The 18741-nt window shown below is 45.5% G+C and overlaps 1 protein-coding gene across 1 annotated transcript in view; it reads left to right on the forward strand.

Moving 5' to 3' along the window:
• Positions 1 to 3251: 3251 nt before the first annotated feature.
• Positions 3252 to 18741, forward strand: part of LOC112207767 (BOS complex subunit NOMO3) — a 31915-nt gene continuing 16425 nt past the window's right edge. Inside the window, exons 1-6 of the mRNA XM_054669687.2 lie at positions 3252 to 3665; positions 7774 to 7863; positions 10724 to 10769; positions 14032 to 14132; positions 15939 to 16045; positions 18264 to 18336. Coding sequence (XP_054525662.2) covers positions 3252 to 3665; positions 7774 to 7863; positions 10724 to 10769; positions 14032 to 14132; positions 15939 to 16045; positions 18264 to 18336 — 831 coding nt within the window. The remainder of the gene's footprint in view (positions 3666 to 7773; positions 7864 to 10723; positions 10770 to 14031; positions 14133 to 15938; positions 16046 to 18263; positions 18337 to 18741) is intronic.

Consider the following 18741-nt stretch of genomic DNA (forward strand, 5'->3'; position numbering starts at 1 on the left):
TTACCAAGTTCCCTTTTCTTTTTTCTTTTTATTCTTTTTATTTTTTTGAGATGGAATCTCACTCTGTTGCCCAGGCTGGAGTGCACTGGTGTGATCTCGGCTCACCACAACCTCCACCTCCTGGGTTCAAGTGATTCTCCTGCCTCAGCCTCCTGAGTGACTGGGATTGCAGGCTCCCACCACCACACCTGGCTAATTTTTATATTTTTAGTAGAGATGGGGTTTCACCATGTTGGTCAGGCTGGTCTCGAACTCCTGACCTCAGGTGATCCACCTGCCTCAGCCTCCCAAGGTGTTGGGATTATAGGCGTGAGCCACTGCGCCAGGCCACCAAGTTCCCTTTTCTAATGCAGAGCCAACTTGGGGAAGCAACCGTTCTGACATAAATTATTAACGTGGCTTGATTTTCCCTGAAATTGTTTTTGGAGTTCTCCTATATGGAAAGTGATGCTATAGATTTTTCCTATTTTAGCAGTGATAGTTTCTTTTTAAAAACAGTTTATTCAAGTAAAAAAAGTGACTCAATTTAGTTTTTGCCCCAGTAGGACAAAAAAGCATCAAGAGTGGTCCATAAATGCTTAAGTTTGGGAAACAGGGGCTGGACCCCCCAGTAGAGCTGTTTAGAAAATCTCTAAGCTCTTTCTACCAGTTCCACACATTCAAAGCCTGATATTTTTCATTTATTTAATAGCCATTTAGGCCGGGTGTGGTGGCTTATGCCTGTAATCCCAGCACTTTGGGAGGTCGAGGGGGGTAGATCACTTGAGGTCAGGAGTTTCAGACCAGCCTGGCCAACATGGTGAAACCCGGTCTCTACAAAAAACTACAAAAATTAGCTGGGCATGATGGTAGGTGCCTGTAATCCCAGCTACTCGGGAGGCTGAGGCAGGAGAATTGCTTGAACCTGGGAGGTGGAGGTTGCAGTGAGCTGAGATTGTACCATTGCACTGCAGCCTGGGCAACAAGAGTGATACTCTGTCTCAAAAAAAAAAAAGAGAAAATGAATAGCCCAGGCACAGTGGGTCACGCCTGTAATCCCCAGCACTTTTGGAAGCCGAGGCAGGCAGATCACCTGAGGTCGGGAGTTTGAGATCAGCCTGACCAACATGGAGAAACACTGTCTCTACTAAAAATACAAAATCAGCCGAGCATAGTGGTGCATGCCTGTAATCTCAGCTACTTGGGAGGCTGAGGCAGGAGAATCGCTTGAACCCAGGAGGCGGAGGTTGCAGTGAGCCAAGATAGTGCCATTGTACTCCAGCCTGGGCAACAAGAGTGGAACTCCATCTCAAAAGAAAAAAAAATAATTACCACTTACACTCATTATTTGCCAGGCCCTGCTCTAAGTGCTTTACAGATCTTATCTTATTTAAGCTTCACAACCCTATGAGCTAAGTGCTATTATTAATCCCATTTTGAAGGAGTGGAGACTGAGGCACAGAGAGGTTAAGTAACTTGTCCAAAGCAACACAGCTACGAAGTGGTAGGGCCAGGATTCAAATCCACATGTCATGTGCTACTGAGGTCTGAATGCCGTGTGGTTGGGAGGGAGCACATCCTCAAGTGCCTTGTGAGCTGGCCCTGGAGAAGCAGCTATTTTCGCAATCTGCCTGGAACCCTCTAGAAAGTAGACACTTGCTCCTTTATCTCCTCACCCCTGGGGCTTAGCACATAGTAGGTGCCTATTAAATATTGGTGGGATGACTGAAATCAAGTATTGGAGACAATTCTATTACTATTAAGCACCTGCTGTGTGCAAGCACTAAGCACTTTCCGTCTCATGCAGGTTGAGTCATCCCCATTTTACAGAGGGAAAACTGAGACTCCGGAGGTTTGCGACATGGCCTGCTAACAGGCAGAGCCGGGATTCAAATCAAGATCTCACTCCAGTGAGTGAATGGGAACAGGATGCAGATGGTAGACACTGAACACGAAGAAGAAAGCACTGAGGCTGGGATGGAGAAAGACTTGCTGGCCTTTGGAAGCACAGGGGAAGGGCCATGGCTGGGAATCAGAGCAGCAAATGCAGGCGGGTGAGGCACCACCCCAACCCTTCCGTTCGACTTTACTTACCCAGAAACCCACCAGAACGTGGCTTTGGAGGGGAAGGCTGCCCCAGTCTCTGGACAGGGGTTCTGCAACAGACAAAAATGGAGAAGGGAAGTATGTGGCAAGGGTAGGAAGACAGGACGAACTGTGCATTTTTTTTTTTTTCCAGACAGGGTTTCGCTCTGTTGCCCAGGCCAGAGTACAGTGGTGTGATCTTGGCTCACTACTACCTCTGCCTCCTGGGTTCAAGCGATTCTCCTGCCTCAGCCTTCCAAAGAGCTGGGATGACAGGTGTGCGCCACCACACACAGCTAATTTTTTGTGTTTTTAGTAGAGACAGGGTTTCACCATGTTGGCCAGGCTGGTCTCAAACTCCTAACCTCAAGTGATCTGCCTATCTCGGCCTCCCAAAGTGCTGGGATTACAGGCGTGAGCCACTGTGCCCGGCCTCTTTGGTGTGTATTTTGATGTGGTGACTGGTAGTTAAATTCAGTGTACATATGAATTCACTCTTGGGACAAAATATGCTGGATTTGAGCTTGTTTTCAGGCAAATCATGTTTCATCTTGCAGAGCTAATTCAAAGTATACTGACTGCATGCACTTCTTCCTTAGGGGAAGAAAACTCATCATAATTTGTTTCTAGGCATATGTTATTAGAGCTAGGATTAAAATAAATCCTACATACTTTCTTTAATATGCTAACATTAACACGTTTCGCTTAAAAAAGTATCGATCATTTATCATGGAAAAATACACCAGCTTACACAAATTCCTAAAGCGTTTTTCGTGTGTGTGCGTGTGTGTGTGTGTGTGTGTGTGTGTGTGTGTGTGTGTGTAGAGATGGGGTTTCGCCATATTGCCCAGGCTGGTCTCGAACTCCTGGGCTCAAGCGATCCACCCACCTCAGCCTCCCAAAGTGCTGGGATTACAGGCGTGAGCCACACACCCGGCCCCAAAGCTTTTTGTGAGATTATATATTTTACCTGCGAAATATATGGGTCAGAAAGATTTGAGAAAGTTGTTAGATAATTCCACCAACAAAATCTCCCGTCCTTTCCAGCTGTGATGGTGAATTCTAAAGTAGAATTCATCTTTGGAGCTTCTACCTGTAGGCATGCACCTTGGGTTGCACCAGCAAGATGTTGCGCGGAGTCCTCCAGGCCTCTAGAAGGCAGAGATGGTCTCGTTTCCTTGCCGAGCATGCGCCTTAGTTCTCTCCTTTGGGGCTGTGAACGTGGGGTCGAAGAGCGCGTGCGCGGCGGGCGGCGGGCGGCGGGCGGCGGGCGGCGGGCGGCGGGCGGGCGGCGGGCGGCGGGCGGGCGGCGGGCGGGCGGCGGCGGCGGGGCCTGGGCTGTCAGCCGGCCTAGGAGGAGGAAGGAGCCTGCAGCGTGCAGTGTGAGGGGCGGGACCCGGCTGCCGGCGGTTGGTCTAGCTGGGGGAGGTCGGGCCATGCTGGTGGGCCAGGGCGCGGGGCCGCTGGGGCCCGCGGTGGTCACCGCCGCGGTGGTGCTGCTGCTGAGCGGTGTGGGGCCGGCGCACGGCTCGGAGGACATCGTGGTGGGCTGCGGTGGCTTCGTCAAGTCGGACGTGGAGATCAACTACTCGCTCATCGAGGTGAGTGCCCGCCCCGCCGCCCGGCGCCGAGTCGCCGGGCCGGTGGTTCAGCCTCTCTGGGCCGCGCTGGCCTCGTCTCTGACACCGGGCGGTGTGGAGTCCTTGGAGCCCTTACCTCTTCCGAGGCTATGCTGTCCGCGGGCTCCCTGCAGCCCCTCCCCGGTCGCGCTGGAGGGGAGGTTCTTATCATGGGGTCGTCTAAGGACTGAGGGGGTGCCAGACCTCAGGTTCTTCAAAACCCGGACTCCAGATCCCCGGAACACAGACCCCAGATCCTCAAAACCCAGACCCTAAATTCCCTGGAGCCCAGACTCCATTTCTTTAAAATTTAGACCTGAGATCTCCTCCAGTCAGACCCCCTGAAACTCAGATTTCCCCAAACCCACATTCCAGATCCTAGAGACCACATGTCTTATCCCCCAAACTCCACAGCCCAGAACCCCCCGAAGTTCTAATCCACTGCTCCTCCAAACCCCGCGGCATGATTTTAAAGAGCATCAATTCCCATCCCATAGATTCTGTCCTAGTAGATCAGTATTGGCAACCCTGGGGCCGGAAAGCTATTTTTTATTTCTCCGGCTCCCCTCCACTTCTGAAAATGGAGAGTTGCCAGCTGCCCTGATTGCCTTAATGAGTAGTTAATGGAATTATCCTAGAGATTTGTGCTGAAGGTTTTTGTGTGTGTGTGTGTGTGTGTGTGTGTGTGTGTGTGTGTTTTTAATTAAGTTGTAAAGTCCTGTTAAATGTTTATCAGCCCGGTGGGATTATGACCCAGAAAGTTTCCCGTAAAGAGGAAAGGGATGGATGGAGGTAGGGGCAGAATGTCATTTGTCCCGGTAGATGGGAGGGGACCAGAGCAAGACCTGGGCCTCATTTTTGGGAGGGGATTTATGGTGGGGTAGGACAAGGAAGAGGAAAAGAGCGGGTGCCTCGGAGGTAATTTAGGAGAAAACGAAGGAAGAGGCTGGGAAATACCAAAGAGAGGGATTGGGGAATAAGACCCCAAAGATCGTCTGAAAGCACCTTTGAGCTGTTCCAGGGCTGGCAGTGAAGGGTGAAGCTCTGTGTTCTGCAAAGCGGGCTGCTGAGGATTGGGGGAGGGGGAGGGAGTCAGTTCCACACCCCACCAGCTCTGCGACCTGCCCTTGCTCTAGGTTTCAGTTTTTGTACCTATAGGATGGTGTTGGGAGAGAAAGAGTGGAACCCAGCAGATACATTTCTTTAACAAGCGGATCCGTGATCTTCTTCAAGGCCCCCTTGTTTGCTGCTTTTTCAGTCTGAAGAGGTCAGAGGTCAGGCATTGAATGAATCTACCCACTGGCAGCGGCAAGGCTCCTAGGATTTCCTGGGTACATGTTTCTGGGTGCCTATGCCACCTCCTAGGTCTGCACTGGGGACAGGACACGTTCAGGGTGGTATGGCTGTAGACGGCACAGGGCATTTCAGAAGCTGAAATGCAAGAGGCCGGTAAGGCCTCTTGCAACTTGTAGTTTCCAGGGGTTCTGGAAGGAAGGAAAAGACAGGCACCCCCCTCCACCCTCACCCTCATACTAATAGTGACCTTGAGAGCAGAGGACAGGTTTTGTGACCCATTTCGAAGTGTGTTCCTTAAGCCCAAGAGCGGCCTGTCCAGGTGGTGTGGGACACTCATTCTTTCGTAAGTAATTCAGATTCTGAAATCAGACATTTCATACTGGCCATCTTGACGTAGATTACATTGCCATCCTGTGTCCTGATTGTACTTTATGAAAGATGTAGAAATAATCATGATATTTCACGGTTATTTCTTGATTGTGTTTTTTTGCGTTCCTATGCAACTGCTGCCATTCTTCTCTAGCTTTCTCCCATCCTGGGTGTTTTTACATCGTGTTCATTGAGTCAACAACTATTTACTGAGCCCCGGCACATACTGAAGCCTTGTCCCCAGTGTGGATATAGCAGTACAGTGAACAGAACAGACAAAACTCCATACTCTCATGAGACTGACATTTTGTTCTCTAACAGGGACCTTACTGTTAAAAAAAAAAAAATTATACTGGTTGCTAATACTTTAACAATCAGCAGGTTTCACATTAAAAACTGGGTTCTTTATTTCTCTGGAAAACCAGCCGATCTTTAGGCTGCCACACTTGGCTTGGGTTTTGTAGTGATCTGAATCCTTTTGGATGAATGCCCCTTGATGTTGCCTCCCTAACCGGTCTAGGCTGGTGAATTTCCAGTCCCTGCCTTAAATGCATGCATCTGAATCTCTTTGTCACCTGTAGCAAATTCACTGAGTACCTAGAGTAAGCAAGACACTGTCTCAGGCACTGGGGAATGAAGCTGTGGTCACTGACCTCTGAGAACTTTACATACAGGCTTAACCTTATTTCACACGAGTCCTTTCCCAAATGTTCAAATGTTCATTTTATGAGTTAGTCACTTTGTACATCTTCTTAGCTGGTAAGATTCGACTGTTTCATTGCAGCTCGTGTCATGGTTTGTTTCATGGTCATAGAGCATTAACATTTTGGAGGTGAGGCTTTTAGGTGCATCAGACCCAACTGCTTCCTTTTACAGACATGGAAACTGAGCCTCAGAGTGGTTGAGCTGTGCAGGTACATTTAGGAAATTTTCCTTGAGCCCGGTATGTTCCCTACGTATTACACTGTGTTGCCTTTTTCTTCAGAGAGAGATATTAAATAGTAATACAAACTGCTTTTTCCATTTTACTTATTTTATTTTGTTTTATTTTGAGGCAGGGTCTCACACTGTTGCTCAGGCTGGAGTACAGTGGCACCATCATAGCTCAGCAAAGCCTCTGACTCCTGGCCTCAAGCAATCCTCCTGCCTCGGCCTCCTGAGTAGCTGAGGCTACAGGCACGTGCCATCATGCCTAGCTAATTTTTTTTCTAGTAGGGATGAGGTGTGGCTGTGTTGTCCAGGCTGGTCTCCTGGGCTCAAGTGATCCTCCTTCTTTGGCCTCCCAAAGTGCTGGGATTGCAGGCATGAGCCACCATGCCTGGCCGCAAACTGATTTTTCTTTGAATCCATATTCTATAGTAGGTGCTTAATATGCGTTGATGTGAATCTGTACAACCACATGAAAAGGAGTGGCTCTGTGTCTACACCTGAAGAAACCGAACATGAGCTTGCCCAAGGCCACGCAACACGTGGAAGACTCAGATGGCATTTGGGCATCTTACTGGGTTAACACTTCGTGTCTGGTAATGCTCAGAATGTAAGAGTTTTAGAGAGTCCTTGAAGAGAGGACAGATATTAAATGTCTTTTTAGTCTCTTTTTCTTCGGAGAATGAAAGTAATGAGAAAATTAAGTTTCTAGATGAATGTTGCTCCAAGTATTTGAAATTATTCAGAGTTAGTAAGGAAGATTTCTGGCCCTCATTCCAGACCTTTTGTTGAGAAATAGAGGTGGGCCCCAGGAATTTGCAATTTATTTTACTTTATTTTTTTTTTTTATTATTATTTTTGAGAGGGAGTCTTGCTCTGTCTCCCAGGCTGGAGTGCTGTGGCATGATCTTGGCTCACTGCAACCTCCGCCTCCTGAGTTCAAACAATTTTCCTGCCTCAGCCTCCCAAGTACCTGGGACTACCGGTGCCTGCCACCATGCCTGGGTAACTTTTTTTGTATTTTTAGTAGGGACAGGGTTTCACCTTGTTGGCCAGGCTGGTCTCAAATTCCTGACCTTAAGTGATCTGCCCACCTCAGCCTCCTGAAGTGCTGGGAGTACTGGCATGAGCCACCGTGCCCAGCCAGGAATTTGCATGTTAATAAGCACCTTACTAATGGCAAAGTTTGCAAATTTGTTTTAGACCCAGAAACTTACACGAGCTACCTAGAGACAGCCACTAAAATACACAGAAAAGCATTGAAAAATAAGGCATTGTAATAGGCTGTAGGTGGTTTCTAATCTGAAAAACATTGAGTCACATGATTTGGGAGAGAGTTTGTTGATTTCCCTCTGTCCCCAGTAATGCCCCGTGTTAAAAGCTGGTATATAATAGGTCCTCAGTGAATGTATACTGACTGAGTGCATTCAGGTGTAACATGTGTAGTTAATTCCCAAAGGCAATGTTATGATTTCTGTTTTCCTTCCTTCCTTTCCAGATAAAGCTGTACACCAAGCATGGGACTTTGAAATACCAGACAGACTGTGCCCCTAATAATGGTTACTTTATGATCCCTTTGTATGATAAGGTAAGAGGGGACTGCTTGTCACTTATGATGGGAAGTCACTAGTGTGCCTCACCAGGCTGCACTAACCATGCCCTTTCCTACACTAGCAAATGCTCATCTGTTTTGTAAATTATTAGTGGAATATGGTAATCCTAGCCACATTTGGAGGGAGACAACTTACAAACTGCCTTGACGAATACAGTGGCTCTCTCTGTGTTTAGGGCCATTTGGCAATGTCTAGAGACGTTTTTGTTGTGACATCTGTGGCTGTGCGCTACAGTCACCCAGTGAGTAGTGGCCAGGCGTGGAGCTAAATGCGCTACAGTGCTGCCTACGACAGCCCAGATGTCAGTAGTGCCAGGGCTGAGAAACTCTGATTTCATGGAACCCGTTACTTGCAGGCAGCTTAAAGTATTGTTAAAACAATTGTATAAGTAATACATGAATTCATGAACTTTGTGAAAAAAAAAGTCAAGGTCTTTAGAAGTATGTGAAATAAATTTGTACCCTTTTCCCTCCAATTTTACCTCCCTCTGTAGTGATGACCTCTGATAATCTGATAAAGGTTTTTTTTTTTTTTTTTTTCTTCTTTTGAGATGGAGTCTCGCTGGGTCGCCCAGGCTGGAGTGCAGTGGCGTGATCTTGGCTCACTCCAACCTCCACCCCCTAGGTTCAAGCCATTTTCCTTCCTCGGCCTCCCGAATAGCTGGGATTACGGGCACCTGCCACTACACCCAGCTAATGTTTTGTATTTTTAGTAGTGACGGGGTTTTGCCATGTTGGCCAGGCTGGTCTCGAACTCCTGACCTCAAGTGAACCACGTGCCTCAGCCTCCCAAAGTGCTGGGATTACAGGTGTGAGCCAGTGTTTCCGGCCCTCTTATAAAATTTTGATGTGCATCCTAACAGATTGCTTTCTATTTATAGTTATTCAGATATCCACGGGTACACATGCATATGTATATATGCAAATACACACAAGCACACATGCACATAGATATGTATCCACAAACACCTCTATACAATCTCATCCTCCCACATATAAACCTTTTATTTGGAAATACAGATTCATAGGAAGTTGCAAAAATAGTCAATATACATAGTTTTGATTTTGATATATTTTTTAATACAAATGAAATCAAACAATAGGATTTATTTTGCAGTTTCATTTTTTCCCCTGTGTTAATGCTTTCAATACCAGAGGGACATTTGGTTTTTTCCTCTTGCGTGCTTTCAACATTAGCATAGATAGATCTACTGACTTTTTTTTTTTTTTTTTTTTTTGAGACAGAGTCTCACTCTGTCAGCCAGGCTGGAGTGCAGTGGCGCGATCTCGGCTCACTGCAACCTCTGCCTCCTGGGTTCCAGTGATTCTTCTGCCTCAGCCTCCCAAGTAGCTGGGATTACAGGCACCCACCACCATGCCCAGCTAATTTTTTTTGTATTTTTAGTAGAGATGGTGTTTCACCATGTTGGCCAGGCTGGTTTTGAACTCCTGACCTCAGGTGATCCGCCCACCTCAGCCTCCCAGAGTGCTGGGATTACAGGCATGAGCCACCATGCTCGGCCTACTGACTTCTTTTTAATCGCTGCATAGTGTGTCAGAGTCAAACCCAAACTGTAATTTATTTAACTACTTGGACATATAGACTTTCCCCAATTTTAAAATAGTAGTAATTTTAACATAACACACCAGGAAATATTCTTGAACTTAACTCTTCATCCAGAATGCATAGGATTGATTTCTAGAGATGGACTAGCTGGGTCTGTCCTGAAATCTATTTAATTAATTTTTAAATAGTATGAGTATCAGTCTCAAGAAACCAGGAGGCTGGATGTGGTAGCTCATGCCTGTAATCCTAGCACTTTGGGAGGTTGAGGCAGGTGGATCGCCTGAGCTCAGGAGTGTGAGACCAGCCTGGGCAACATGGTGCAACCCCATCTCTACTAAAATACAAAAAAATTAGCCGAGTGTCATGTGGATGCCTGTAGTCCCAGCTACTTGGGAGGCTGAGGCAGGAGAATCGCTTGAACCTAGGAGACGGAGGTTGCAGTGAGCCAAGATCGCACCACTTCACTCCAGCCTGGGCAACAGAGCAAAGCTCCATCTCAAAAAAAACAAAAACAAAAACAAAGAAACCAGGGTTGATAAGTAAAATGTAGTTTTATTTATTGAATTAATGAGTTAATGTATTGTTTAGAGACAGGATCTCCCTCCGCTGCCCATGCTGGAGTGCAGTGGCACAATTATGGTTCACTGCAGCACTGACCTCCTGGGCTCAAGTGATCCTCCTGCCTCTTCCACCTAAGTAGCTAAGACTGTAGGCGCCTGCCACCACACCCAGCTAATTTTTAAAGAACATTTTTTGTACAGATGGGGTCTTGCTATGTCGCTTAGGCTGGTCTTGAACTCCTGGCCTCAAGTGACCCTCCTGCCTTGGCCTCCCACAGTGTTGGGATTATAGGTGTGAGGTACTGTGCCTGGCCAAATCTAGTTTTAAGAGGTGACTTTAGTTCCTGAAGATACATGCTAACTTGTGCAACTGTAGGCACGTGAGGGCTTAATGGGAGACTCAATTAATAGAATTATAGTATGTTTAGTATTAAAAGACAGTGAGTGGCTGAACCTAGTGTCTTTAGAACTCATGAATGGGCTTCAGCACTGTCTTCTGATTGTTTAGATGAAAACTTCTGGTGTTCAGCTTCAGCTTGTAGCTTCTGAAGAGAATCAGTGCTCAGTACCATGTAGAAGAACAAGGTTTACTCTTAGAATTTCATTTCCGGTGTAAAAAAATTTCAGATTAAATGATAACACTAAACTAAATTAAGCCAGAGTCACAATTCTCATTTCTTGAAATTACATTTTCTTTTTTTCCTTTTAGGGGGATTTCATTCTGAAGATTGAGCCTCCCCTGGGGTGGAGTTTTGGTAAGTTAACTGAATCACTAGACATTCTTTGTAAAAGATTAGATGATATGCCGAATATTAATTTAGGCTAGCAGAGTGCATAAACTATTAAAATATTAAGGATCATTTCCAGTATGGAAGAGAGTTTGTATTCCTCCCCTCCTTGCCCCCATCACTCTGGTTTCGTTCGGATTTACCTTAATCTACCTTAAGACTTTCTGTCACCTTTGAAAAATAGACATCTTTTCTTCTACCTTTCTGGAAACTCCTCCCTTGCAGTTTCACTCATTACGTGGCCGTAGAACAGTATAGAAATCAAGAGTGGGGACTTGGTTCCCGTCCCAGGATGGCTTCTTTTTTAGCCCCCTCAGTTTTTTAATTTTTTATGGAATTAATTGAAACATTTAAAGATTGTGAGATTTGTCATAAAAATCCAGATTTATGTCCCATGAGATGAGAAGACTGTCAGCCTTAAACCTTACCAGTTAAATACCTTTGGGCAAGTTACTTCCCCCGTGTCAGCCTGGCTCCTCACTGTCGAGCAAGGGTAGTTATAGTCCCTGCACCACTGGGTACTTGGAGGATTAATAAACCAATACTGAGTGTTCAGAGTGGCTGGCACGTAATTAGCAAGTACTCAGTATTCGAAAACAGCCCTTCTGCACACATCCCAATAAAAGCTCCAAACTTTCCTCATATAACTGTCTTCAGGCATAGCTGGGGAGTTGGGGATGGGGTTGAGATCAGAAGAGAGGGTCTGTTTTGAGGTAGTTTACATTTTTGAAGAGGAGAGACTCTTGATGTTTCAGCAGAACAGGTGTGGGTGACCCCAGTCCATGGCTTGGGGAGAGGAGTAGGGATCACCGTTGTTGATATCAGGCTTGCTCGTGCATTAGACAAGGAAGAATTTAGCACCTGCCATCACCAAGGCTAAAATGAGGCTCAGGCAGCTGACAGCTAATTTGGCTCTGTGAGAGCAGCTCTTTTATCAGTTTGTAGTCAGGGATAGGGCGGGGGGTGCCTGGCTGGTACGTTCCAGAAAGCTGGAGAGGAATGTAGCCCTGCTCATGGCCAAAGCAGAAGTCCAGATTGGTGGCCTGGAGGAGTGTTGTGTTTGCCACCCCCCACCCTACCCCCAACTGGTGCTGTTGATAAGCTTTTTAATTGAATTATGCTTTCAGAAAAGTGCCTTGGATGAATTTTCACTAAGTGAACACACCCATGTATCCACCATCCAGATGATAAGATAGCACTTCACCAGCACCCCAGAAGTCCCCATCCTGGGTGCTCATTAGCCATCCCACCCCACCCTCCAGGTGACCACCACCCTGACCTTCTACAAATGAGAGATCCATTTGGTCGTTTTGAACTTTATACAAATGCTATCATGCAGGGAACTTTTTAATATCTGGTTTCTTTCACTCAACATTATGAACTTTATCTGTATCATTTGTAGCTTTAGTTCATTCTGTTTGCTGTTCAGAATTCTGATGCATAAATATAAAATTATTTATATTTTATAAAATATTTATATTTTATTTTCTTTTTTTCTTTTTTTTGAGACTGAGTCTCGCTCTGCTGCCCAGGCTGGAGTGTGATCTCGGTTCACTGCAACTTCTGCCCGGGTTCAAGCAATTCTTGTGCCTCAGCCTCCTCAGTAGATGAGATTACAGGTGTGCACCACCACACGCAGCTAATTTTTGTATTTTTAGTAGAGATGGGGTTTCATCATGTTGACCCAGGCTGGTCTCGAACTCCTGACCTGAAGTGATCTGCCCGCTTTGGCCTCCCAAAGTGTTGGGATTATAGGCAAGAGCCACCACGCCTGGCCTATATTTATATTTTATATTCATATTTTGTATCAGTGATCTCTTCTACTGTTGATGGCCATTTGAGTTGCTTACCGATTTTGGCCACTAAGAGTAGTGCTCCTGTGAACATTCTTGTATGTATATTTTGATACATGTGTGTCTGCACTTTTGCTGAGTATATCACAGGAGTAAAGTTGCTGAGCCATAGAGCTGATACATGCTCAGCTTTAGGTGTTTGCAAACATCCAAAGTGGATGCACCAGTTTGTGTTCTCCCAGCAGTGTACAAGGGTTTCCATTGCTCCACATCCTAACCTACACTTGGTATCGTCAGTTTTTTTTAATTTTAGCCCTTCTGGTAGGGGTGTGGTATTATCTCACTGTGGCCTTGATTTACATTCCACTGATGGCCAATGAGGTTGCACACTTTTTCGTATGTTTATGTTTATTTGCCATGGGCTAGCTATTTTTGTAAGATTCCTGTTCAAGTCTTTTGCCCATTTTTTATTGGAGTCTTTGTGTGTGTGTGTGTGTGTGCACGTGCATGTACGCGTGCAAGCACGTGTGTAATTCATCTTAACTGAAAATCTCATCTCATGGTTTTCCATTTTTTTCTCTACTCATTACTCCATATTCTTCCTAACCTTTCAAAAACTCAACCTTAACCCCTATTATGATGAACTCTTCAGTTAAAAAATGGAGTTAATTGCTGATATTGAAAAATCAAGAGATGGTATATAAAATCCAGATTTCCAGTTTTTCGGAGAAGTTGGAAGCTCTGGCAAAGCATGGTAGTGGTTGGCAGACTTGAGTGGCAGTTGTCTCCTTTCAATTTGCCACAGTCCCCCTGAGGATGCTCCGCTTACTTCGAACCCATGAAGCCCCTGTGGCCCTGGAGTTTGTGTTCCTGGTTTAACATGGCTGAGCTCATGTCCTTGGTCAGAGAACAGATCCAGAGCCAGACTTTTAGGGTCGAATTGGGGCTCTGTCACTCAGAAGCTCTGTGATCTTGGGAGCTCCTTTAACCTTTCTGTGCCTTAATTTACCCCTCAGTAAATTGCAGCTATTACTGCCTGTCTCTTAAGATAATTGTGAGGATTAAAGGCACTCAGCTCAGTGCCTGGTCGGTGATGAGCATTCAGGAAATAAAATTATTTGGTGCTCACTGAATTTTCACTGGAACTCTGAGATATAACTTAGCTGAAAGGCGTTGTAAAATTATTTTATACTCTAAACACGAATTCCCTCTGGGGCAGGAAACCAGGAGGCTAGGGGGATAGGGGTGAGAGGGAGACTTTTCCCAGAATACTTTTTTGTACCTTTGGATTTGGAAACACACGAGTGTATTAAGTGTTCAAAAGTGAAATGAAATCTGAATAATAAAAATACATTCTACTTAGGTTCACTGTACCCCAAAACTAAGCTTGCCTTTGTGTCTTGTGCCCCCGTTTCCTCCCCTGCTTCGTTCCTCAGAGCCGACGACCGTGGAACTCCATGTGGATGGAGTCAGTGACATCTGCACAAAGGGCGGAGACATCAACTTTGTCTTCACTGGGTTCTCTGTGAATGGCAAGGTTTGTCTTTGGAACTTGATTATTTTTCCTGTTCACTCTATAATGTATACTAAATCCTTTTTTAAAAAAATGCAGGATACTTTAACCTGGGGACTTTGATCCCACAGGGGACCCATGGATAAGTGGCAAGGGAGCCTGTGAACTCTGTACTTCATCCTGTGTAGAACGCAGCAGGTGTATTTAGGAGTGAGATTGAGGTTGCTGGTCATCCCCTCTGCTCCCAGAGCATAGGCTGTTGGTGTTTTTATTTTTTTATTTTTTATTTTGAGACAGGGTCTTGCTCTATTGCCCAGGCTGGAGTGCAGTGGTGCAATCTTGACTCACTGCAGCCTCCACCTCCCAGGTTCAAGTGATTCTCCTGCCTCACCCTCCCGCTCCTTCACCCTCCCGAGTAGCTAGGATTACAAGTGTGTGCCACCATGCCTGGCTAATTTTTGTATTTTCAGTAGAGATGGGCTTTTGCTGTGTTGGCCAGGCTGGTCTCAAACTCCTGACCTCAGGTGATCTGCCTGCCTCCACCTCCCATAGTGCTGGGATTACAGGTGTACGCTGTGCACCCAGCCGCTGTTAGTGTTTATGTCAGGGATGGCCTTTTACAGGGATGCCAAATTGGAAGGACGCACTCTCTAAGCCTTGTGGCATCTTGCTGTCCCTGTGGGTGAATTGAAGTCAGCTTCTCCCAGAGAGAGCGTGCATCTGCTTCTGACACTTACCTAGGAGGATTCCCATCATTTAAGTTCTGAGATTTTTTTGGACCGCCATGGTGGTGTGAATTTAGAGTCCTAACGGGTGTGTGCCCCAGCTCCCGCGATTCAGATTCTCAGGGGAGAGTCGTTTTTCCTCCACCTGCCCTGTGCCTGAGGTTGAGATGTGCTTCCTTCCTTCCTGTCCTTCTCTTCATGATGGGCTTCTTTCTCCTCTACCTTTGCGGTGAGGGGGAGGCCCTGCCATCCCAGCTGTATGTGTGGGCTTCTTGTTAGAGATGGGGATCTTGGGTAGTTTTTTCTTTATCGATGGTTTGCAAAATAATGGTGAATCTTTTTTTATTTTTATTTTTATTTATTAATTTTTTTGAGACAGAGTCTCGCTCTGTGGCCTAAGGTGGAGTGCAGTAGCGCAGTCTCTCTCACCACAACCTCCACCTCCTGGGTTTGAGCAATTCTCCTGCCTCAGCCTCCCCAGTAGCTGGGATTACAGGTGTGTGCCACCTGACCCAGCTAATTTTTATATTTTTATTTTTATGTATATTTACTTTTTTTTTTTTTTTTTTTTTTTGAGATGGAGTCTCCCTCTGTCACCCAGGCTGGAGTGCAGTGGCACGATTGCAGCTTACTGCAACCTCCGCCTCCTGGGTTCAAGTGATTCTCCTGCCTCAGCCTCAGGAGTAGCTGGGATTACAAGCATGTGCCGTGAGGTTCAGCTAATTTTTGTATTTTTAGTAGAGACAGGGTTTCACCATGTTGGCCAGGCTGGTCTCAAACTCCTGGCCTCAAGTGGTCTGCCTGCCTCAGCCTCCCAAAGTGCTGGGATTACAGGCGTGAGCCACCACACCCACCCAGACCAATAATGGTGAATCTATAACTGATGATGTCTTAGATTCATTGAAATAGAGTCTTATTTTACTGTTACTGTTCCCTCTCCTACCTCATCCCCAGGAAACATATCCATGATTTATATCATCTTTTCAATGGGATTCTTGACCCAAAGAGGGTTCCTGGCTCCACCTGGGAGTTGTAAGCAGGGCTGCCAGTGCTTTGAGAGGAGGGTGCTTTGCTGGGTGGGCCCTAACTTTCTTCTCCATGGCAGGTCCTCAGCAAAGGGCAGCCCCTGGGTCCTGCGGGAGTTCAGGTGTCTCTGAGAAACACTGGGACCGAAGCAAAGATCCAGTCCACAGTTACACGGCCTGGCGGAAAGTGAGTAGCGTCCTGTCTCTTAGTGTTGCCTTAGAGCCGGGCTCTGACAGGGGTCATGGAGCTGGGTTTGGGAGTTTGGATTCAGGGAGTTCTGGGTTCAGATCCTGATTCAGCCTCTTAACTTTGGGTGAGTTCATGCCCCTCAGAGTGCTGAGTTCCCCACATGTGAAATGGAATCCATTTGACCCATCTTGCCTAGCACTGATGGGATGATTAAATATGAGTTCATACTGGCCAGGCATATTGGCTTGCGCCTATAATGCCAGCACTTTGGGAGACCAGGATGGGAGGATCACTTGAGTTCAGGAGTTCGAGACCAGCCTGGACAACATAGGGAGACTCAATCTCTACAAATAATTTTAAAAATTATATCAAGTAGAGTCCCACGGGGGAAAACAATTAGCTGGGTGTGGTGGCATGCTCCTGTGGTCGCAGCTACTCGGGAGGCTGAGGCGGGAGGATTGCTTGAGCCTGGAAGGTTGAGGCTGCAGTGAGCCGTGATCATGTGCCACTGTGCTCCAGCCTCGGCAGTAGAGCAAGACCCTGTCTGAAACAAACAAAAAAAGAGTTAATACCCATAAAGCACCTGCTTCAAGGCCTGGGGCTTAGTGGGTCTTCATTTAGCAGCTCAGCCTGGCTGTGGAGCCTGCCAGCCTGGGCTTGAATCCCAGCTCCCCCATTTGCTGGCTGGTTGACCTAGGGCAAGTTCCTTAACCCCTCTGTGCCTCAGTTTCCTCTTTTGTAAATGAAGATAATTGTGGAACCTATCTCCTAAGGTACTGGAAAGAGGAAATTAATATTATTACTTCAAGCTGCCTGGCATATTAGCTCAAATAGGTTAGCTCAGTTATGATTAGAAAAAATCATTATCATTATTATAGCAAAACTGCTTTGTAGTTGGAACAGATGCCTAGCTGACCTTGCTGAGTCAGATTTAAAGCATTTATTTAATGGATGTATATAGTTGAGTTGTAAATGTTAACAGATATGCCAAGATTAATACCAGAATAGTTCAAACTGATAATTCCGAAAGCGTTCAAATCATTACTAACTCCGTTAATATACAAACTGAGTAAATTGCAAAATAGAAGTTTATAATGAGTCTGTCAGTAAGTTATTCAATTTTAAAGTTATTATTGTTGAAACTAGTTTTCATTTTTGAAATAACATTTACTTCTGCTTGACTGGTGCCTCTCCAGCCCTGGTGTGTAGCAGGAATATGGAGCTGTAATTTTTTTTCTGGGCTAGTAATTTGGTGTTGACCTTACTAGAAAAAAATAGTGTCTTGAGCCTTCTGAATACCTTTCATCTGCACTAACTGAAACAATGAAACATGTAGCACTGGGGTATTATGAAAATGAAATAGAAGCTCAATCTTACCAATACTTGTAGTAATGTGATTTCCAAGCCCTATCCAGTTATTGCAGGCAAGATTTGATACAATAAAATACCACAGAAGAAATCAAATGCGTTTTCTAGTTCATTTCACTGGACTTAGCCTTCTCATTTGTCAGTTGCCTTACAAATTTGAAGGGATAAACATGTTAGTATACTGGCAGCAGCATTTCCAGCTTTAGCTCGGCTCACTCTGGTGTTAGTCTGTCTATGGCTAGTAGAGTAATTTTCATCAGCTGCTGGTTTCTTATCTCAGTTGCTTTGTGCAAAAACCCAGAATGACTTATCTGTGTTTCTCTAAAGCCTTTTTTCTGGGATTCAAAGCTTGTGATAGTTTACCCTGCCCTGTGTCATTTGCATCATCTTGGGTCAGCGTCCCCCTCAGCCTGTGCATCTGTTCTGTTCTTTTTCACCCCACTTCTCCCTTCCCATGTGTTTCCTTGGACACTTCTGTCCCCTTCTCCTTGTCAGTTCATGCCTGTCACCTCTGTCAAACCCAGTCGAATGTTCTGTGACTGGTCCCTGCTGTGCTACAAGGATTGGTTTTATGCCAGAAATCCTTGAGATTAAGGGAGACGTAAGCACTCCTCTTTCCGATCAGCACATGGAGCACCCCTCTTGGCACACAGTAAGTGCTCAATAAGCGCTCTTTTATGCAGATTTGTACAGTGAAGGATTGAATTTCATTCATGCTCATTTAACAAGCTAATGGAAGTTTGCGATAATTCCAACATTGTTTTTCTTGTGCTGCCAACATTAGTCATAGAATTAGAAATACTTGGGTGGTTTGGAGAAAGTTAAATGGTTATTTTTTATGTCTTAGGTTTGCATTTTTTAAAGTTCTGCCTGGAGATTATGAAATCCTCGCAACTCATCCAACCTGGGCGTTGAAAGAGGTGAGTGTGACAGCTACGTCTATAGCCATGCCAATAATATGCTGGTCTTGGGACAGATGTAGGGCTTTTCAATTTAGGATATGAAAAGAATTTATGGTTTCTCCAGGACCAGATGAAGAACCAATGGTGCTGTTGTTTAGTTTGGTAGTTATTTATAAGGTGTAACTCCTCACTGTAGCAGATGTTGCTTGTGTTAGTTTCAGTTTTAGGTGACAGTGTTGTCTTCCTGCTGTGAAATAGATCTGTTTTATTAACTATAGCTATTTTATACTAAATCAACAACAGAAGGCCCTGAGGAGATTTATTTGTTGTTCTTTTTTCAGCCTGAAACAGAAATCTGTAAATATACTAAACATTCTAGAAACTGTGGTACGCGTGACCAAGGAGAATGTATGAGAATGTTTA

The sequence above is a fragment of the Pan troglodytes genome, chromosome 18 (genome assembly GCF_028858775.2).
Source record: "Pan troglodytes isolate AG18354 chromosome 18, NHGRI_mPanTro3-v2.0_pri, whole genome shotgun sequence".
Lineage (NCBI taxonomy): Eukaryota > Metazoa > Chordata > Mammalia > Primates > Hominidae > Pan > Pan troglodytes.